We start from the raw sequence: 24,342 nt of genomic DNA, 5'->3' as shown, positions 1-24,342 counted from the left end.
CAGCAGCAAGTGATGTCATAGACAGGGCCATTTGCACCTGCTAATGTTTTTATAACTGTATGTTTTAATGTTACTGTGAAGCACTTTGGGCAACAACGTTGCAATTTAATGTGCTATATAAATAAATAATAACAGTTACTCCGCCCACTCCAGTTGTAGACTACTGGTGGAGGCAAGAACACTTCACACAATTTCCCCAGAAATTGTAGCTTTTCTAGTTCTTATTCTTATTCTTATTATAGCCAAATTTGCCACCCTAACTCCTCCCACAGTTTTTACACTACATAGACAAAAATATACCAAAACGTGCAGATTGTTCCCGATCGGATTGCTATTACTTTGTGGAACGTTTCGCCGAATGGTTCACGGAATATCGTCGTTCGTGTGGCGAAATTTGTCCCATAGGAATGAATGGCAAAGCTAGAGTGGGAGCTGGCAAAAGCTGAAAAATCAGGACATGATTTCTAAACTGCCACCACTCCCTCATTTTCAGGCCCACCTACACAAATCTTATATCAAAACGTTCAGCTATCCCTGCTGCCACTAGAAATGTCCACGGCTAAGCCATAGTCCTGATAGTTTTCACAATATGACTATTTGTTGCAACTCATGCCGTCCATTGACATTCATTGAAACTCCACTCTGCAAAGCTCACATTTGAAGGGCAATTTCTAAACTGCGACTGTGCCTTCATTGTTAATATCTCAGAGACATACTATACATCAAAATGTAGGTCTGGGTCTTGTGATTCTCACAATATAAAGCTCTTCGCTGTAGGATTTATAGTTTTTAAAATACGACCGTTTGAAAATGGCAACCGCCAAAATACTCTGACCTGTGCCAGGCTGCAGCAGCAAGTGATGTCATAGACAAAGCCTTTTGTACACCTGCTAATGTTTTTATAAATGTATGTTTTAATGTAACTGTGCAACAACATTGCAATTACATGTGCTATATAAATGATAACAGTTACTCTGCCCTATCCAGTTGTAGACTACTGGTGGAGGCAGGAACACTTCACACAATTTCCCCAGAAATTGTAGCTTTTCTAGTTATTATTATTAAGTGTTCTTGCATAGCAAGACCACTTAATGTTATCTCACATATATATTATTATTCTTATTCTTATTATTCTTATTATAGCCAAATTTGCCACCCTAACTCCTCCCACAGTTTTTACACTACATAGACAAAAATATACCAAAACGTGCAGATTGTTCCCGATCGGATTGCTATTACTTTGTGGAACGTTTCGCCGAATGGTTCACGGAATATCGTCGTTCGTGTGGCGAAATTTGTCCCATAGGAATGAATGGCAAAGCTAGAGTGGGAGCTGGCAAAAGCTGAAAAATCAGGACATGATTTCTAAACTGCCACCACTCCCTCATTTTCAGGCCCACCTACACAAATCTTATATCAAAACGTTCAGCTATCCCTGCTGCCACTAAAAATGTCCACGGCTAAGCCATAGTCCTGATTGTTTTCACAATATGACCATTTGTTTGCAACTCACGCAGTCCATTGACATTCATTGAAACGCCACTCTGCAAAGCTCACATTTGAAGGGCAATTTCTAAACTGCGACTGTGCCTTCCTTGTTAATATCTCAGAGACATACTATACATCAAAATGTAGGTCTGGGTCTTGTGATTCTCACAATATAAAGCTCTTCACTGTAGGATTTATAGTTTTTAAAATACGACCGTTTGAAGGTGGCAACTGCAAAAATACTCTGACCTGTGCAAGGCTGCAGCAGCAAGTGATGTCATAGACAGGGCCATTTGCACCTGCTAATGTTTTTATAACTGTATGTTTTAATGTAACTGTGCAACAACGTTGCAATTAAATGTGCTATATAAATAAATAATAACAGTTACTCCGCCCACTCGAGTTGTATACTACTGGTGGAGGCAAGAACACTTCACAATTTCCCCAGAAATTGTAGCTTTTCTAGTTATTATTATTCTTATTATAGCCAAATTTGCCACCCTAACTCCTCCCACAGTTTTTACACTACATAGACAAAAATTTACCAAAATGTGCAGATTGTTCCCGATCGCGTTGCTATTACTTTGTGGAACGTTTCGCTGAATGGTTCTCGGAATATCGTCATTCTTGTGGCGAAATTTGTCCCATAGGAATGAATGGCAAAGCTAGAGTGGGAGCTGGCAAAAGCTGAAAAATCAGGACATGATTTCTAAACTGCCACTACTCCCTCATTTTCAAGCCCACCTACACAAATCTTATATCAAAACGTTCAGCTATCCCTGCTGCCACTAAAAATGTCCACGGCTAAGCCATAGTCCTGATTGTTTTCACAATATGACCATTTGTTTGCAACTCACGCAGTCCATTGACATTCATTGAAACGCCACTCTGCAAAGCTCACATTTGAAGGGCAATTTCTAAACTGCGACTGTGCCTTCCTTGTTAATATCTCAGAGACATACTATACATCAAAATGTAGGTCTGGGTCTTGTGATTCTCACAATATAAAGCTCTTCACTGTAGGATTTATAGTTTTTAAAATACGACCGTTTGAAGGTGGCAACTGCAAAAATACTCTGACCTGTGCAAGGCTGCAGCAGCAAGTGATGTCATAGACAGGGCCATTTGCACCTGCTAATGTTTTTATAACTGTATGTTTTAATGTTACTGTGAAGCACTTTGGGCAACAACGTTGCAATTTAATGTGCTATATAATTATTAAGTGTTCTTGCATAGCAAGACCACTTAATGTTATCTCACATATATATTATTATTCTTATTATTCTTATTATTCTTATTATAGCCAAATTTGCCACCCTAACTCCTCCCACAGTTTTTACACTACATAGACAAAAATGTACCAAAATGTGCAGATTGTTCCCGATCGGATTGCTATTACTTTGTGGAACGTTTCGCCGAATGGTTCACGGAATATCGTCCTTCTTGTGGCGAAATTTGTCCCATAGGAATGAATGGCAAAGCTAGAGTGGGAGCTGGCAAGAGCTGAAAAATCAGGACATGATTTCTAAACTGCCACCACTCCCTCATTTTCAGGCCCACCTACACAAATCTTATATCAAAACGTTCAGCTATCCCTGCTGCCACTAGAAATGTCCACGGCTAAGCCATAGTCCTGATAGTTTTCACAATATGACCATTTGTTTGCAACTCACGCCTTCCATTGACATTCATTGAAACTCCACTCTGCAAAGCTTACATTTAAAGGGCAATTTCTAAACTGCGACTGTGCCTTCATTGTTAATATCTCAGAGACATACTATACATCAAAATGTAGGTCTGGGTCTTGTGATTCTCACAATATAAAGCTCTTCACTGTAGGATTTATAGTTTTTAAAATACGACCGTTTGAAGATGGCAACTGCAAAAATACTCTGACCTGTGCAAGGCTGCAGCAGCAAGTGATGTCATAGACAGGGCCATTTGCACCTGCTAATGTTTTTATAACTGTATGTTTTAATGTTACTGTGAAGCACTTTGGGCAACAACGTTGCAATTTAATGTGCTATATAAATAAATAATAACAGTTACTCCGCCCACTCCAGTTGTAGACTACTGGTGGAGGCAAGAACACTTCACACAATTTCCCCAGAAATTGTAGCTTTTCTAGTTATATTTTATTGTAGTATGCAGTGAAGGCAATAATAAGAAATGTTATTTTAATTTCTCCATATACACATCTCTACAGTTAATAAAACCTCTGTTGTGATGCAAAAAATGAAAGGAGCACTATATGGTCAGGAACACAAACATATATTTCTGACCCTATAGGGTTAAAACCAGCCTCTGGGCCCCCCTTGCTTCCCTTAATATGGTAAAATCTTACTTGTATTCAAGTCTGCAGCTACATGCTTTGTCACGGTTTCCTTTTGAACCTGCCCACTGCCTGCTGACATCATCAGAAGTGGTAGCCTGATCCAATCACAGTGCTTCCCCATAGGATTGGCTGAGACTGACAAGGAGGCAGATCAGGGGCAGAGCAAGCATGATTCAAACACAGCCCTGGCCAATCAGCATCTCCTCATAGAGATGAATTGAATCAATGAATATCTATGAGGAAAGTTCAGTGTCTGCATGCAGAGGGAGGAGATACTGAATCACAGAATGCTGTGCACAGTGCTGCCCTGTGCTCTGCTGACAGCAGATCTGAGTGGATGAAGGCATATTATGCCTCCATCAACTCTGAAGTCCCTCTGGTTCACTCTGAATGACTGCAACTGGAGGTGTTCCTAGCTTTCAATGTAAACACTGTATTTTTTCAGAAAATAGTGTTTACGTGAGAGAGGCTGCAGGGAGCTATAGTTCTCACCTGAACCACCTCATTAACCTGAAGATGTTCAAGTGACTATAGTGTCCCTTTAAGTATTGACTTTTTGAAAAATCCATATTCCAAAGGTCATAGATAGAAATTAGAACATACCGTAGTCATTTTTTAGACTGTTTTTTAGGTTATTATATGTACAATTTTTTTTATAAGAAATATTATTTATCTCCAGAATATACCCTACCACTTTAAACATTACCTTTTTAAGAAAACATTAATTTGGTGATTTCTATTATTCACTCTGTCAATATAGACCTATTACCCATTACTGCAGATTGAAATCACAAAAAGGAAGTCTAACAGCTTAAAAATAGCTTAAATGTTAATTAACACTCATTGTTAGAAAGATATCTTATTACCTTTTTAAGAAACCATAAATTTGGTGATTTCTATTATTAACTTTATTGTCAATATAGACCGTTTACGCATTACTCCAGATTTACATCACAAAAAGGAGGTCAATAGCTTAACAGCTTAATTGCTAATTAACACGCATGGTTAAAAAGTATCTTCTAAGGCTGAGACCACGGACAGCGATTTCTAAGTTCCGGAAAAATTCCCAAGTGGAACGCACCTGTCACACGACATGCGTTCCAGTGACGTCAGCTATGTGCCCAAGTTGGCAAAAGTGACGCAAACCGCATAATGCGTTCCAATGTGCGACAGCCGAACCCGGAAGTACATTCATCTGTTTTTTCAAAAGGACGCCAAGGAGCTTACACACACTATTACCGAATGAGGAAGCCCCCTGGACACTTTGGACATTATAGCCACTTGGCAGGACTCTATTCTGGACTGATTGAGCCCCACTGTCATCTTTTATTCATTTAAACCGATTTTATTGGTTTTTATCACATCTTTTGGCACACCTTTTATTTTAATTTTACCACATGACAAGAGGCTTCGTATTTTAAAGAATACCTTGCTTGTGCAGCTCTACCCTATTTATCCTGAAAAAAACACAAGGCCACCTGGAAAAAGGACGGGGACATCCTATTAAAAGGTCCCACCGCGCTGCCAATGAGAGCCATATGTTACGATTTGGCTCCAGGCTTGTGAGTACTTAATCTCCATACCATTTACACATCATATATACTGGCAATATTGCACCATATTTTGTCTTTTTTTAGATACATCAAGACGTGTGATCCACGTATTGTATGTATAGTAATTTTGTATTTCTTAGAGTGGTATAAGGGGTTCCCACTTAGGTGGTCTGTAGCATCTTTTGCTACCACACTCATCTACTTCTATCGCATTCACTGTATATATTTCTTTACTTTCTTAATTTACTGTACATGGGCTTTCATCAGGATGGCAATAAAACACACAAATTCATATACAACATACTTATATAGGTAAGCATAAAAGAGTATAGCCAATGTGAAGGTGAAGCGCTATATAAATGGGTAACCAGAATATAGAATATATTCCGTGCAGTGGAGAGCAGAAATATAATAAAAAGATACCTGCGTGGTCTATTTGAAATCACAATGGTTCTTAAGTAGTTTCCTAAAAACACAAGCAAGAAAACCAAAACATAGTGCAAACTACGTTACAGAGGTAGATATATATATCTATATAGATAGATAGATATAGATATAGATATATGAAAAAACAAAGTTCCCACTCACACTTTTAGGAGCTAAAAGGGTATAGCTCAATAGAAGCGCTTTCAGGGTTCGTAAAGGCGATCCTTATCCCTTCTTTAATATGAGTTCTTCTCTCTCTTGTATTCTGGAATGGATAAGGGAGAACACCTCTGGTGCAATAACGTACGTTTTATGTATAATATAGAATAAGGGAAATATGGTACTTACAAACCCAGAGCCTTCCACATCGGCTCTGATCCAAAAGCATATGTGGATTAAGGACCACACTCCTTCTTTGTAAATAGCAGGAAAATGCCAATAGTGATTATAAAAGAATATTAACTTTATTTTACTATATGCAATAAAAGTATAAAAATATATATATAAAATAACACAATATAGGCATAAAAGTAAAGTGTTCCAAAGTCTTGTTTCTCACAGTGGTCCCAGGACGCGTTTCGCCGTGAAGGCTTCCTCAGCTGGATGTGAAAAAAGTCTCAATGTCTTTTCTTGCACTGGTTCCTGCTATATGTACCCCTCTCAGGGGTAGACTAATTGATTTTCGGCTTGTAGTTTTGCGGGCAATCACCATGACGACGGTGACGCCCAGCGTATCTAGCCTCTTTCTTTGCATACTTCCGGGTATCCATGTCGGTTCGTCACTTCTGGTTTCGTGATTTCAAGCCGATACGTCATTTCCGTGCGCTCCAGCTTGCGGTTCACCTCCCCTATCGTGTACCCGAACCGGCATAATTGTAGGGAAAAAAGAAAGTAGATTTAAATGCAGCAAACATTATACCTATACATTAAATAATGCAAATATTTAAAGAGTTCTTTTGTTTGTTGATTTCTTGTATCCATAGGCTTAATGGACCAGTATACTATATTTAAAGGTATTCCTTTCTTCTATTAGTATAGAACTGAAGGTCCTAACACCATAGTTATTTTCCTGGGTATTCACCTCGATTCCATGGCCATGGAAGCCAGCCTCCCGTTAGATAAAATAAGTCATATAATTCATATCATCAACCAATACGTCCAAGTTGGTTCCTGTAATCACAAGGAGTCAAAATTACTGTTGGGTTTCCTGAATTTTGCATTACGAATCATTCCTTTATCTCCAGACTGTTTTTTTCCAACGACGATAGTCTTATCATCCTCGCTGGCTATAATGAGTTTCATTAGGAGACTGACTTGGTTAGCAGCCTGTAATAATTTTTATTTGGTTTGTTGCCATGTTCATGGAGTTTTTAATACCGCAGCTGACTAGTTGTCTCGTTTTTAATTCCAGGCATTCCGAGAAACACTACCCACTGCCTCCTGTACAGCCACGGCCACCCCTTCGTTCCAGGAGCTAGTCATGGATTAAATTAATTACTGGTCCATAGTCAAGTCCTGACCAGCTTAGCCCGTTCAACCAATACCCGTCAAGCATATGATAGGACTTTCTCTTTGAATAAGAAATTCATGGCTGAACATACAACTCATATTATGTTTGACATTACATCATTGGTAGCGTTCGCTACTTTTTGCCACCTTAAGCTTCAGCTGTCCCATAATACTATCAAGCTATACTTAACGGGCACTCAACACCCTATGTATTCATATTTCCCAGACAACACCAGTTTTCTTTCTTCTTATCCAATCAAGACCATACTTAAAGGCATACACAATTGATAAACAGCTGTTCAAGGCAATATCGTACTTGCTAGATGCATCCCCTTTTGAACCTATCACCAATACGGTCATTAAAGCTACAATCTACCTGGCCTTTTTTGGATTCCTTAGACCACGTGAATTTACCATCCATAGCAAAAATCACTCCCATGAATGTCTCAAATGCTCCTACTTGGTTAGACATCACGATCATTATGTACTGTCACCAGTACCAAGACTAGTTGGCTGGGACAACCAGTTCAGATCACATATTACCCGACGCAAAACAGATGGTGCCCAGTGAAGGTTTTGGAGGCTTATCTCGTCACCCTACCTACACCATCAGACACACCTTTGCTGTCACTTAACGAAGCAGTCCTAACGACATCAAAGTTCATGTTGTATGTATGATTGTTACTAACAAGATTGGGTATAAGTACATACCAGTCCATGTTCTTAAATCACAAGGTCAATGGAAATAATCCGTCTTTTCAGTATACATACCGCAACCCATACAGGAGATGCGGAGGGCTTTTGAAAAAATGGCATCTTAAGGTATTTCTTTGTATTAATTCATTGTATTAAAATTTTCTTTGGCAAGTTACTTCTTTCTTTTTGCCCACTTTATTTACTGACCTACCGCATACGTTGGTTCCGGCACACTTCAACCGACTTTGTTTTATAACGTGTTGCGTCACAACATGACTTTGCATCAACATATCGATGGTTGCACCAAACACAAATATCTATATCATTTTTTCTCTATAGATTTCTAACTCACAGGCTGCAGGAGGGACAGCAGAGAGTCTGTTCAGTGGCAGTCAGGAGGAAAGAGGGTGGGCTTGGAGGAGGTAGGAGTGCGGGCTGGCAATCTAGGAGGTTACAGACTGGAGGGCTAGAGGTCCCGCGCACACACGCAAAAATAAAATAAAAATACAGGAAAAGTGGGATTGCAGGGGCGATCTAGTACAACGTGGTTGCTACTTCCGTTAACTTAAAGTGTCACTCCAGGCAGCCCTTTTTACTCACCTCGTTCCAGCGCCGGGAGCCTCGTGAAGCCGCGCCTCCTATTTCGTGAAAATGACGAAATAGGCGGGCCCGAGCAGGGAGCAATCAGCCTCTTCCATTCAGAAGTGTCATTGCCCCCCTGTGCGCATGCGCGGCTTCGCCCCACATGCGCACATACTTCATAGGGCGTCATTCATGCCGCCCTATGAAGTCCTGAGCGCACTACCGTGCATGCGCGTGGTGTGTGCGGCCTGACCGCTCAGCTCGAGGTCTTTGCCCGCCCCCTCTCCTCTGCTGACCGGCAGGAGAGAGAAGGCGCACACACAGTGCCTTCTATCTCCTGCACACGTCAGACGTATTTTAATACGTCTGACGTGTACATGGCCCTTTTAGGGCCATACATGATAGGAAGTCCCTCTGGTGGCCGCCTGAGTGAGTTCTCTGAAAATACAGTGTTTACATTAGATTGCCTGCAGGGAGCTATAGATCTCACCTGAACAAATACATTAAGCTGTAGTTGTTCAGGTGACTATAGTGTCCCTTTAATAGAGCTAACAAAAGCAGGAAGTGAATATCCTTAGCTGTGTGTTTGACAGCTGGGGAGGTGTTCCTATTGTTAAAGAAAAAAGTGCCAGTTTCACAATTAAATTGGCAGTTTTATAAATGGAACTTTAAAAGGGATATTCTATAGCCATAAAGCATTTCAGCAATCTGAAGTGCAGTAAGAGTCTGCGGTGGTCTTTTAAAGGGACACTATAGTCACAAAATCAACATTAGCTTAATGAAGAAATTTTGGTGTATAGACAAAGTATCCCATACCAGTCCAGGATTTAGGGATTACCCTGTTGTGTTTTTTTTAATTTTAATTTTAATTTTTTTTTTTTTTTAAACACCTTAGACACAACAGGGTAATCCCTAAATCCTAGACTGTTAGGGGGTACTTGAGGACTGGGTTGGGAACCACTGGTATAGACCATGCATCTGCAGTCTCACAGCTTAATTCTCTGCCATTTAGGAGTTGTCACTTTTTATGTTTATGCAACCCTAGTCAGACCTCCTTGCATGTGACTTACACAGCTTTCCTAAATATTTCCTGTAAAGAGTCATCTAATTTATATTTCTATTATTTCACATTCTGTTTCATTTAGAAGTTCTTATCTCCTGTTCAGTTAATAGCTTGCTAGACCTTGCTGGAGCCTCATGTATGCAATCAAAGTTTAATTTACAGAGCAGGAGATAAAAATATGCAAAATAAGATATCTGGTTCTCCAGCCATCCTCCTTCCTCCCGCGCAGCTCTGTGTTTTCTCTGGGAGGAAGTTGCTCGCGGCTGTCAATTCATCTCAGCGCTGCCAAAATCCAAGGGAGCCCGGTTGGGCTGTTAAAGGGCCACAACGCTCGATCGGGCCATTGCGGATAAATACCCACTAGGAGGCCCGTCTTCTTAGTGCATGGGGGATAAATACAGATGAAGGCAGCGGGGTCCACAGGCCTTGTGCCCCCCCAGAAGTAACTGGGCCCGGGGCAGCTGCCCCCTTTGCCCCAAGTTAAAGACGGCCCTGCTTCCACCGCAGCAATAGAAAAATTACTCGCATGGAACCACAAGTCCCGGTCATCGGGAGATATAAATTCCACATACCTGCTCTTCAACATGTAGATTTTTTTTAAAAATTCCACAACCCTGAACAGATAACCTGAATAACTCCAAAACTATTACATAATATGTCAAGAACATTACATTCCATACGAAATGATAAAAAAAGAAATGCACATGTGCCTTGAGGAGATGAAAGGAGTTCAGTTTATTCAACACAGTTTACCCATAATAGTGGTGCTGATTTATAGGGCTTTATACTGCCTTTTATTATAGCCACAAGAGGTCTTCTGTAGTTGATATACAAACCTTTTCAGGATTTCAAACTCCCACCACTATCATCCTCAGCCAACATCCCATCCAGTCTACTTTAGAGTCTGCCCCCACTTGTTATTATAGAGCCTTTACCTGTTTATGGCTCTTTTTAATGGGTCTATGCTATATATGTCTTTTTCTCTAAATACTTAATATAATAAAATGTATCTAATTGTATATATCTTTCTAGTACTATATTTCACAAGTAACCTTTTTGTGTCCATTGGGTTTTTTATCTTCTGGACATTTGCATTCTTCCTATTGTCAAATGAAGGGTTACCCACTTTCCAGGTGCCCTTAAAGGAGCACTATAGGGTCAGGAACACAAACATGTATTCCTGACCCTATAGTGTTACACCCACCATTTAGGTGGCTTGCCCCTTTAAAAGGTAATAAAACTTACAATATTTTCAGCGCAGCACGGGTCCCCTGATCCGCCTCCTTGATGACATCAGAATTGCCAATTTGTAGCCAATTTTCCATGATTTGTAATTGCAAATCTTTTAATAAAATGTAATACTTGCTTCCTAGTACTTGCTGTCCACTAGGACTCTCCACTTCCCAGCACCATGTAGAAAAAAAAAAAAATTGGTTCATTCAATGGAATGGATGCTCTAAAATTCAGATTTACCCCTTACCTATAAATCTTGGAATTTGGATATGTGTGTTCAATTACGGGTTTGGATGTCACTTCAAGCAGCTTGTGGGTGGCCAGTCCTTAACCCCTTCTACTTATTTATAATTATAGTTCCCACCAATATCTCCCACACCACATTGTGGTAAGTTCACTTGAAAACCCTTGAAGATGTTTGTCTTTGCTTTGATGCTCAGCATAAGAACATTCTTAAAAATGTAGGGCTTGTTTATATATTATATACTATAATTTCTCATTTTCCTTCCAGGATGTCTGTGCGTCGCTTATCCCACCCAATGGAGCATACTGCTGTATTACCATCTGTGCAAAGCAGCCCCTCCAGTGAGTTGTTGCCTCGTAGCATCCATAGCCCTTCCTCTGAGCGCTCACTTCGCATTGCTGGAAGCTCTGCATCAGAGATGTCTCCTGAAGTCCACTCCAGCTGTTCCTCTCCTGAGCTGCCATCACGTATCACCCGTTCACACACTTCGTCTATAAGGTCCAAAACCATGTTAACATTTATTGGAGGTGGAGGAGCACCTACAGTTGGTGCTGAGAGCGCAACCAGCCTGTGAGGAAAAGCTTATTTAATCTTTTTAACATGTAAATATGATACTGAAATGTGTACTAAACAATGCCATACTGTCTAATACTAATGCCGAAAGCCATTTTATTAAAAACAGTTTTTTTTTATATATATATATATATATATATGCTATTCCATGGGTTTTGCACTCTGTGTTCTTAGTCCAGTGCTCAGCTGCACAAATAATATCTCCAGTAGCAAAGCAGCACTCGAGGACTTGTCAAATAAGGTAACTTTAATCTATAGATTAATACAGATTACAGTACGGTGGTCAATGTTTCAGTTCATACATTAGAACTTTCTTCAGGACATAATACATTAGAAGAAAGTTCTAATGTATGAACTGAAACGTTGACTGTAATCTGTATTAATCTTTAGATTATATTTACCTTATTTGACAAGTCCTCGAGTGCTGGCTTTGCTACTGCATAATGTATATATCTGTATATCTATATCTCCAAAATTCAGAGGAGGGTTTTAGGAGTAACTTTTATTAAAGAACCAATTTGACAGATATTTCATACAATGAATGCTTAACATATGGAAATTTGTTTGGCGAGTTAGAGAAAATTAAAAAATTACATCTTTTAAATGAGCTCCATTTGCCACCTGACTTTTTAAATCGCATTGTTCACAAGATTAGTAAATGTTTGAGGCACTAGCGCATAAAATTTTGCACAGATATTCACCTTGAGTTGCTCAAGATTACATAGCTTGTTTATGTACCCCCGCTCCTTCAGTGGTCCATACAGGAAGTAATCAGGAGCTGAAAGGTCAGGCAAACGTGGCGTCCAATCAATTTTTTAAAATTACCCACTCACTGAACAGTTGTCTCATGAAGTCCATTGTTGTTCTGGCTGTATGGGCAATAGTCCATCCTGATGAAACCACATTTCAGGACGATTTTCCACTACAGGACGTAAAAAGTTTTCAATCATATCCCAATATCTCACTAATAAAATTCCAAAATTTTTACTCGTTTCTTTGTGAAATTCGTGATGAATCTCCCAAGACTCCGTTAAATGCACCTTCAATAAAAAAATTGAACTGACAAATAAGTTATTTACAAGTCAAAGTCTACTCTGAATTTTGGCCAGCCCTGTATATGTATGTATGTATGTGTATGTGTGATATATAGTGCACTGGATTGTGTGTGTGTGTGTATGTATATGTATGTGTGTGTGTGTATGTATATATATATAATTATAATTTGTGTTGGGTGCTTATGATAGTACAGTGTGAAATACCATAATTAAATGTAGGATAGTAAAAAGAGCAAGTCGGTTGTGGTGTGCCGGAACCGACGATGAGGTAGGCCTGAGAAAGAAGAGGGCAAAATTAAGTAATCAAATTTATTACAGACAACCAATATTGATACATTTATCAACCAAACATGTTTTTGAAAGCATCCCTTAATTCTTGTACTGGGTTTGGTATGTATCGTGAGTAAGCGGATGACTTCCAGCGCCCCAGTGTTTTTATAACATGCATTGGAATGTTGACACTGGAGGCTGTGGATGCTGCTCCTATGCGAAAGGAGTGCCCTGAGTAGTTAGCTGCGTTGAGGCCCAGTTGAGTGAGCAAGGACCTAACGTAGGTCATGAAGGTTGTAGTGGTGAGTACTGAACCTTGTAATTGTAGTAATGGTTGTGATGGTAGTAAATTATGATGTATGTATGCATCAAGAACCCTGACGGGACACCACCTGTTGTGTGTGGGATAGTACGGAATGTTTACTGGTATGTGCTGACTGGTTTTGGAGTGAGGTAAAGTCAGGACGTAATGATCCATGTGTTTTGTTAAGTGGGAATAGAGGAGGATAGGAGTAGATTGTGTTGTGGTGGTTGTAGTTAACTCTCTAGGTCTTAGAAATCCATAGAAAGCTATGTATATTGCTGCTTTGATGATAGAATTTGTATTGGTGTCAAACGGTTTTAAATCAAGCAGGTTATACAATGCTTTGAAGATATGGTTATCTATGGGAAGCCTCTGTGATGTATGTGTGGGTTCAGATTTCTGAATGCCTCTGAGTATGGTCTTAATCTGGTGAGAGGCCATGAAACTATTGTTATTTGGGTGTAAGATTAGCATATGGTGTTGAATGCCAGTGAGAGAGAGTTTGATGGTGTTATGACATTTTAAGTTTAAGGTGGCAAAAAGAAGCAAAACCCCAAAAAGATGTCATAACAAATGGTTGCATGATGTTATGTTCCAGAATGAATCTTTTGAATAGTGTAAAAGTCCTGTTGTATATTTTGTGTGTATTTTTTTATAGTGCCAATTCGGACAATGTCCTGCTATGCTGCATGATGGTTTCTAGTCCAGTATGAGTTGTTGAAATGTTGGAGTGATGGTGGCTGTGGGTGCAGCTGACGGGAGTGCTTGATGAAAAGCCTGAAATTTAAAACGAGACAAATTGTCAGCAGCTGTGTTACATATACCTGGAACATGGAAACAACATAGAAAGAAATTATGAAAAGCTGCCAAACAAGTGAGTTTCCTCAGAAACCTCATGATCGTAAGGGATTTGGAAAGACCTTTGTTGATGATGTGACAGGTTGCCTGGTTGTCTGAGTAACAACGAACTGGCATATTAGCCCATAAATGACCCCATGCTACGGCAGCCGCCGCGATGGGATAGATCTCAAAGAGAGCTGAGGTAGTGGAAAAACCTTCCAAATCCTGAACTGCTGAAGGCCAGCTGCCCCAAAGCCATTCGTTCCCAAAAATTGCTGCAAAACCTGTGGTAGATGCCGCATCTGACCAAATGGTAGGAGATGAGTCAGTCAATTGAGGGAGGAACATACTTTTACCATTCCAAGTGGTTAAAAATCTCTTCCACATGTTTAGATCTGCCGTAGCTTGGGTATCTAAGGACAACCTGTGTGTGTCATGTAGGAAACGTGGAAAAAGATGCAATAGTCGTGATATAAAGGAGCGGCCTTGAGGTATGATACGCATAGCAAAATCTAGTGATCCCAGCAGGGACTGTAGCTCTTTGCGGTTGCAAGTACCGAGCTGAAGGTAGCTGTTGATGTAAGTAAATATGTTCTCTATCTTGTCGTGTGGTAGGCTCGCTTGCATTGTGGCTAAGTCTAATTGAATACCCAGAAAAGTGATAACCGTGTCTGGCCCCTCTGTTTTCTTAGGGGAGATAGGTACACCTAGTTGCTCAAATAGCTTGGTGGTAGCTTTGAGACTACTAGGAGGGGAAGTATTCTCCTTGACCAGTAGGAAATCGTCCAGGTAATGTAATACCGTAGGGCATCCGGCTATGTTCAATAGTAACCAGCACAATGCTTCGGCAAATGTGTCGAAAATAGCTGGGCTACTTTTGGACCCAAAAGTTAAACGGGAGAAAAATAGTAGTTCCCAGACCACTTGATGCCATGCAGGTGCCACAGTGTGGGGTGGATTGGTAGTCATTTAAAGGCATTAGTAATATCGGTCTTACTAAGCCAGGCTCCAACCCCTGCTTGTATGATAGCATTAATGGCGTGATCTATGGTGGTGTATTGCAGGGAGAATTCCTCGGAGGGTATGAGGGAGTTAAGACTGGGGTTGGCCGATGAGTGTGGTGCCGACAAATCAATGAGGAGTCTCTGTTTAAGGGAAGATTTCCCTGTGATAATACCAATGGGGTTAGTGCGCCATTCTATGAATGGAGGAGTTTTGAAAGGCCCCAATACGAAACCCTCAGCCACTTCTTGGGGTTTGAGAGTGTCAACTGCTGTGGGGTTGTGTTGTGCGGATTGTATATTAGGGCATTCCAGAGTCCCGGATGGTATGTGTACCTGTGTGGAAGCCTTCTGTTAAACCAGAGATAAGAAAGTCTACTAGGTGTCTAGACAAGTGCTGAGACATAAATGCAGTAAATACCGGCATATTAATGGACGTTAGGTAAGGCTTGGAATACATTTTATTTGGACACATGGTTTTGCATGTGCCCTAAAACATTTTAAACAGATATGCAATAATCTACATCCACTATAATTACAAGACCCAACATTGAAGTTATTACTTGCCCAGAAACTTGCCCCAGTTTGTCTCTTGACAATTTCTCTGGAACACCAGAGGAACTAGCTCCTTGTGTGGAGGCATGTTCGTCCGCTGTGTTGGGACAGAAATTTGTCGTATGGGCTGTAGAGGAGCAGTATGCACTAGCCGGTGATCTTAGACCTGCAAAGTGTCTGCAAAATATGACGGTATCAATCCTTCCCCAGTTGGATCTTGTTCCATACTTGGAGAAGGCTCCAGACACTTTTGCAGAAAAAGACCTATGGTAGTCATAAAAGGCTGAACCACCATATTTGTTGCCCAGGTCTACCAGCTTGTGCATATAAAGATCAAACTCCTCTCTTCTGTTGGGATAGACCGCCCAGATGACATCCCGGTAAATACCAAAGGCCAGTACAAACTCAAGGATAGTCAGTTTTCTGTTTAGGCAGGCATCCCTAGATCTGACAACAACAGACACCTCATCGTAAGCATAAGTCTTATTTTCCACAATATCCTGGGAGGCAATCAGCAGGGAAGCCAGGTTGACGTCTTTACCTTCCAGGATATCCCTTTTTATGTGCTCAGGGATCATATGAGCAGGGCTAACTTCCTGGTCATCCAGGGTGATCCACCAAATTGTACTGGCAGGCTAGCTAAGCCGGATGGCGAAACATTATACTTGTTTGGTGACAGGTGAGGCCCTACTAATTGCCAAGCGGCTTGAGAGGCTCTATATATGCGTTGGCGCGAGGGGATTTGAGGCCACTCGTCGTAGTGGCAGGAGTTTTAGGCCTCTCGGTGACTGTAAGACAGAAAACAGGGGAAGGGAGTGACAGGTGAGGCCCTCTCTATGCAACATGTGAGGCGGCTAACTTCCGTGTGGCCCGATGGGTGTTTGCCTCTGAAACGTTGAGGCGGGGTGTTGGCCTCGCGGGACCACTAACTGATGGCGACTGCCAAGAAGGGGTAAATACCTATTGGGAAGCCTATGACCCTATTGCCAGTACTCTAACCTAGGGGGGAGAAATGAAATGTATGGTAGAATACCATATGAGCAGGTGTACGTACCTGGTAGTATGAAAAATCTCACAGGAAAAAGCGTATGGTGCAAATATATTTAAGCTGGACAGCCTGAAACGGATAAAAGAGAGTAAGTATGAGGAGTGTGGACTGTTGGAAAGAAATAGACTTTGTAGCCTGTACCAGCGATGTTTTTAAGGCTTGCTGGCGTGTGACTTGTAAAATGAAATGTTGTGATATACCATGGAAATATAAGTGTTACCCAGGAAAAGTGATGCTGTGGCTTTAATACAACATCTGTCTGAAATAGTGGGGAATGTATGACGGGTGTCAAGAAAAAATAAGAGGAAGGGTTGAGGGAGGCCGTGGCCTATGTATAAACAGCATATGTGTTATATAATAACAGTGTGTAAGGGAAAACATGAAAATTGATGTAAGTTATATATATATATGTATATTACTGTGCAGTAAAAGACTTGGTGGATCAGTACGTGTGATTCAACCTGAGCATGCATGAAAAGGAAAACTGTATGCTTATGTATGTGTCATAGTTTACAACACAGAAATGAGGCCTGTAACGTAGGCTGAGTCAATTTTAAATGAAATGGATAATTATGGAAAACTCCTGGAAGCGTGGGAGTCAAAATGATCCATACAGATATGTTAGCTGGTTTCAGGCACATTGATAAAAGACGTGATACCTTTAAATAGAAATGAAAATAATCTGTCTATTAAAACAAGCAACTTATTAACCGAATGTCATATACATGAAATGATGAAATGTAACTCCCGAAAAGATCTATGCGTAATACATAGCAGAATAACCGAACCCAATATGAAGGGAAACAGAAGCTAGGATGAATAGTTTAAACGTATGCATTTTTATGCGAACAGCAAGCGTGCTTAAGTATAACATGAATAAAGTGCCGACCGGAAAACACAACCGAAATGATAGTTGTTCAGTGTAGCAAGGGAACAGTTTGTGCGAAATTATCACTTCACTTAATACACATGATTTGGCCGAATAACCGTACGAAATGAAGCCGTGAACGGCTTGTGTAATTGCGGCATAGCAGAGAAAAAAACGTAAAGCGAGGACCCGTGCTGTACCGTGCGCCGTGGGAACCGATCCTGGCGTGACAGGTAGGTCTAACTTACGGTTTAGGAGTCCCTGGGACGCGATCTACGACGAAGACCGGGGTAAGAAGCTGGCCGGACGGAAAAGGCCTGCAACAGGATTCCTGGACACAGCTTGCCGCGGAGAAACTCGTGGGTAAGAAAACAAAGATGGCGTCTGAGAGAACCCGGAAGTGGATCCTCATTCCACGCTGATCTCGAACGGTAAGGAGAGTGCCTTAAGTAGGCTAAGAGTGGAAACCAGCACCTCCCACAAATCCAGGCAAAATTGCCTTAATACATACATACATACATACATACATACATACATACATACATACATACATACATACATACATACATACATACATACATACATACATACATACATACATACATACATACATACATACATACATACATACATACATACATACAGAGATATATATCTCTCTTGTAACGTGGTTTCATACAATTAATTATTTGGATGTAAAACTAAGCAGTTATTTACATGGTAAATGTAGGGGAGTGGTGGACTAATATATAAGTGAAAGTATAGATATGAGCCAGACAAAATAGCACCACTGAGGTGCTATAAGTTGTAATGTAGGTGTGTGATGAGCAACGTACACACTTGAGGTATGGATGCCAAGATGCCTTCAAATCATACAACAGCCAAAATCTAAACAGTTGGACTATGTGGCTGCTTAATAGAATCTTCAGGATTGAAAATGTGAATGAAAGACTTCTATAACAGGGCTTGACAGATTTGTTTGGAATCTAGGAGCCAGCTAAACAAGTTAGGAGCCATTCATTTTCAACGAGAAAATGCAATTCTTAAAGGGACACTGTAGTCACCAGAACCACTACAGCTTGATGTAGTTGTTCTGGTGTCTATAGCCTGTCCCTGCAGGCATGTTAGTGTAAACACTGCCTTTTCTGCAAAAAGTCAGAATTTACATTGCTGCTTAGTAACGCTTCTAGAGACAGCCACTCAGATGGTCACTAGTGTCTTGGGTCACTGCTGCACCACGTGCAGCACCCAGGTTCAGTATCTCGAAGCTCTGCATGGAGGTGCCTAATGTTCCTCGTAGAGATTCATTAATTTAATGCATCTCTATGAGGAGATGTGGATTGGTACATTTGCTGCGCATGCACAAATCCTCCAAATGGGGGGAAAAAAGGTGAGTAAAAATGATCGGAGAGGGCAGGTACCTAAATGCGCGCGCACACACTGACAGGCTCCCATACACACTCATGCTGACAACAGGCTTGCATGCACAAACTCTTGACAGACACACACACACACGCACACACACACACTCTTGACAGGCTCTCACACACACTTACGCTGACAACAGGCTTGCGCACACACACACACACACACACACACACTGACAGGCTTGCACGCACATACAGGTGCGCACACACACACATACATACATACATACATACATACATACATACATACATACATACATACATACATACACTGACAGGCTCACACACACAGTGACAGGCTCTCACATAAACATACATTTTTGTTTTAATTAAAACCCACTCAGCCTCCCTACCTTTGGTAGAGCTGAGATGGTCTTTCCTGGGGCCCAGTGGTGCTGCTTTCTTCTTGTGTGAGAAGGAGCAGTACTCTGCCTGTAGCTCCTCGCTGCTCCCTCGCGCTCTGTAATGATGCCAGGGCCGGAATTACGTAATTTTCCGTATTCCGACGACATTACACAGCGCGAGGGAGCAGAGAGCAGCTGCAGGCAGAGTACTGCTCCCGTGGGCGGCTGCCTCCTCCATGCTCCCGCAGCTGGCTGCCTCATCTATGCTCCTCAATATTGCCTGTGACAACCGCTGTCAAAGCTCCCTTGGCGGCCACACTAACTACAGAGCTGGCACATCCCAGGCGCCAGGGCACCTGGGATTTGTCGACCTCTGTTTTATAATGCATTGAGCCAAATATTGATACACGTATATTATGTGAGGAGAATAGCAAAAAAACTAAGGAAATAATAATGCTACATGCTTAATGAACAATAGAACTTTACATATGTCTCCAATACTGTCTTGCTGATAAGAGACTATCCTTTATAAATGGTAGCAAAGGTAAAAGAATGAGACAGCGCTAGTTAACTTATAGGCAGCAACCCTTTAAAAGGGGATCCCTCAGACCCTTTAGAGCAAGACAAGTATAAATAGTAAAAAAAAGGCTGCGCCACAAAAAATAATAAAAAGTCCAATTAGAAAGGAAAGTCCAACTTTTGTATCCTTACAAATGGTCTTTGATGTAATGGTGAGGTCTTCTACTACTGTAGTGGTTCCACTTTATATAGAAGATAAAAAGAGAGAGAAGGACAACCAATGGTTCAGTATGTAAAATTCAAATGTAGACGTAAAGGAATAATAGTATAAAACTCACATTTACCAGAGCTAATATTCAGCTCTGGAGTGAAGCGCATACAGCGGTTTGATCCCCGCTTATGGGATATATAAAGGGTTCCTCTCCGTCACTGGTGTCCAATTCTCGGGATAAAAGAGACAGCCAATAGTGCTCACTGTATAGCAATATTGTTAAAATAATAAAATAATGTACTTACAAGAAAAGAGCAGACCAACTGCTCTGTGATGACAGCTTAGGTGGATTGATCCCCACCTAGGGTTTCTTTAAGTACAGGAAACTTCCAGGGGTATTTTCCAGGGTTTTTTAAAAAAAACAATTGAAATAAAAAATAAATAAAATACCCGTATATACTCGAGTATAAGCCGACCCGAATATAAGCCGAGGCCCCTAATTTTACCCAAAAAAACTGGGAAAACTTATTGACTCGAGTATAAGACTAGGGTGAGAAATGCAGCAGCTACTGGTAAATTTCTAAATAAAATTAGATCCTAAAAAAAATATATTAATTGAATATTTATTTACAGTGTGTGTATAATGAATGCAGTGTGTGTATGAATGCAGTGTGTGTGTGTATGAATGCAGTGTGTGTGTGTATGAATGCAGTGTGTGTGTGTATGAGTGCAGCGTGTGTGTATGAGTGCAGCGTGTGTGTATGAGTGTAGTGTGTGTGTGTTGCAGAGCCTTGCTGGGGGGCTGGGCAATTTTTTTTTTTTTTAATTTTTTTTATTATTATTATTTATTTATTATTTTTATTCATTTAATTTAATTATTATTATTATTTATTTATTATAATTTTTTTATTATTACTAATTATTATTTTTTTGTCCCCCCTCCCTGCTTGCTACATGGCAGGGAGGGGGGCTCCTTCCCTGGTGGTCCAGCATTGGCAGTTCAGTGGGGGGGAGAGGGGTGCTGGCAGAGCTGTTACTTACCTGTCCTGCAGCTCCTGTCAGCTCTCTCCTCCTCCGCGCCGTCCGGTCAGCTCCCTCTGTCAGCTCACACTGTAAGTCTCGCGAGAGCCGCGGCTCTCGCGAGACTTACACTGGGAGCTGACCGAGGTGCTGAACGGACGGCGCGGAGGAGGAGAGAGCTGACAGGAGCTGCAGGAGAGGTAAGTACAGCTCTGCCAGCACCCCTCTCCCCCCAGTCTGTATTATGGCAATGCAAATTGCCATAATACAGACTCTGACTCGAGTATAAGCCGAGTTGGGGTTTTTTAGCACAAAAAATGTGCTAAAAAACTCGGCTTATACTCGAGTATATATGGTAATAATAAAAAGCCAGGGTAAAAAGAAAGGTTATGTGTCTATAAAAAAGGTGATTGGCACAAACAAATGACCAAAAATACTTTAATATATATAAAAGAACACAATACTTAAATTTCCATAACGCGTTTCGTCAAAAAGACTTTATCAAATGGAATAACATGTAATACCTGGCTCATAGGTGTTATATAAGAACATAACTAATTGAAATTTTGGCGCCAAAATTGGTCCATCCAATCAGAAATAAAAACATATTTATAACATTAAAATGCATAAATAGCTCAATAAATAAATAAATAGTTTATAATACTATAACATGATTCTGATGTGTTTGTGGCGCAGCCTTTTTTTTTACTGTTTATCCTTTATAAATGTATCACTAGTTAGGTGTAAGGGTTGTTTTTTCAAATTCCTTTGTAAATTTCAAAAGCCTAGTTTAAAGCTATGAAGCCACAATAAGCTCTCCTTATTAACTGTTCTTTTTAACTGTGTCTAATTATTTTCAGTCTCCTTTTCATCAGAGTAGTACGGAGTTCACTGAGAAATTCTCAATTTGTTATTTAATACACTGTTAACACTGCCCTCAATGGGCAGTGACTGCATCAGTGTTAGTAAAGTGACTACGTTATATTGGCTAATACAATGTTATTATATTTTATTGTAGTATGCAGTGAAGGCAATAATAAGAAATACGTTATTTTAATTTCTCCATAATACACATCTCTACAGTTAATAAAACCTCTGTCGTGATGCAAAAAATTAAAGGAGCACTATATGGTCAGGAACACAAACATGTATTTCTGACCCTAAAGGGTTAAAACCACCCTCTGGGCCCCCTTGAGTATTTCTGACCCTATAGGGTTAAAACTACCCTCTGGGCCCTCTTGCTTCCCTAAATATGGTAAAATCTTACTTGTATTCAAGTATGCAGCTGCATGCTTTATCACGGTTTCCTTTTGAACCTGCCCACTGCCTGCTGACATCAGAAGTGGTAGCCTGATCCAATCACAATGCTTCCCCATAGGATTGGCTGAGACTGACAAGGAGGCAGATCAGGGACAGAGCCAGCATGATTCAAACACAGCCCTGGCCAATCAGCATCTCCTCATATAGATGAATTGAATCAATGAATCTCTATAAGGAAAGTTCAGTGTCTGCATGCAGAGGGAGGAGACACTGAATGTTTGGATGCATTTTAGGCAGCCATGACCCAGGAATAATCTCTAACAGCTATCTGAGGAGTGGCCAGTGAAGTTATCACTAGGCTGTAATGTAAACACTCAATTTTCTCTGAAAAGACCGTGTTTTCAGCAAAAAGCCTGAAGGTAATGTTTTACTCACCAGAACAAATTCAATAAGCTAGTAGTTGTTCTGGTGACTATAGTGTCCCTTTAATTTATGCAAATTTACTGTATACTTCTTTAAGCACAACAATCTTTAAACAGTCTTATGTGCATTTCAATGGTCATATCAAAACTTGTGTTAATTTGATATTGTTTGAAACTTGATTTTCTCCAAAACTTCATGTTTCTTCACCCAATGTTTATCTCTTGTCACAAGTTCCTTCCAGAGAATGTTCAGTCTCTAGATCCCCAACCCTTCCCTTTCTGTATTGTCCTGCTGGGATAAGACATCATGATCTTGTAACACGTTTGTTTCAGAGATTTGAGCAGCGAGGAAGACATTGATATATCTGATGATGGAAGTGACTTTGAAGAGACTTTCAAAAAGAGACCAAGGAGAAATTTCAGATCATCTATCAGTGACACTGTAGTGAGTGATACATGTTACACTGTGATCTTCAGTTATTCTTATGCTGTAATTGTCGTTTGCTTGCAACTTGTACATGCTTTTGTCTATCTTCGTTGTCATTAGATGTGAATACCTTGCTTCCCCCATGTGTGAACACCATGCATCTATCACAGTGTTTGTTTGTTTTGGCTTGTGTATTACAGAGTTAAGAGTGCATCTGACTCAATGCAATGGCTTACTTCTTTTTGAATTTCTAGGCCTCCAAACGTCCAAAGAGGGCTATAGAAAAAGAAACCCCTCAAGATAATGCAGAAGACTTGTTTGAAGCGATCAAACAGGGGAAAAGTGCCGTGCAGGTAAGCACTTCGAAGATGTTTCATTTTATTTTTATTTATTTTTCTAAGTATTACATAAAAAATTCACCTGATTTTAACAGTTTATGTAAAGTATTTAACATTTATCTACATACAAAATCAATAATAGGTGAAAACATGACTTAAATATTTTAAATTAATTATAAAGTGCTATCCATGTGACTGTACTTTGTATGTGCAAATATCCAAAGATGAAAATATCTACAATACAAATTTAATCTCACTATAAAGTGTTTTAAAGTGAAATAAAATTGAATTCAAAGTGAGAACCGAAAAAGATTGGCATGACAAACTCAGGGCATAAAAATATATGACCGTAATTTTTAACCAAAATTAGAATTTCACTCACAAAATAAGAGTGAAAGATCAACCCCTTTTGCGCGATGCATTGGTTCCCTGGGCCGAATAGTTATGAGTTGGTACTCTATCCACTCCTATTTTGTGAGTGAGATTCTAATTGTGGTTTCAAAATTAAAATAAAATACGTGCACAGTTGTTTTTTTTATTTTATTAATTTAGAAGTATGAACTATTTAAATCGAGAAGTTAAAGAAAGGAGTATATTTGTAATATTTTATAGCGCATCATATTGTATTTCAACATTCATCTAGTTACAGCTGTATAGCAATCCCACTCACATACTAATATAAATCAAATTTAGTGGTGTATTAAAAAAAAAAAATACCCATACATACATAC

At 40.2% G+C, this 24,342-nt stretch overlaps 1 protein-coding gene across 1 annotated transcript in view; it reads left to right on the top strand.

Annotated features, from left to right (window-relative positions):
* STAG3 (STAG3 cohesin complex component) overlaps positions 1-24,342 on the top strand; it is a 130,980-nt gene that overhangs the window by 16,743 nt on the left and 89,895 nt on the right. Inside the window, exons 2-4 of the mRNA XM_063446384.1 lie at positions 11,397-11,699; positions 23,180-23,291; positions 23,528-23,626. Coding sequence (XP_063302454.1) covers positions 11,398-11,699; positions 23,180-23,291; positions 23,528-23,626 — 513 coding nt within the window. The 5' untranslated portion in view covers position 11,397. The remainder of the gene's footprint in view (positions 1-11,396; positions 11,700-23,179; positions 23,292-23,527; positions 23,627-24,342) is intronic.

Source organism: Pelobates fuscus, chromosome 3, assembly GCF_036172605.1.
Source record: "Pelobates fuscus isolate aPelFus1 chromosome 3, aPelFus1.pri, whole genome shotgun sequence".
NCBI classification, from domain to species: domain Eukaryota; kingdom Metazoa; phylum Chordata; class Amphibia; order Anura; family Pelobatidae; genus Pelobates; species Pelobates fuscus.
This window is presented reverse-complemented; position numbering and strand designations above follow the sequence as displayed.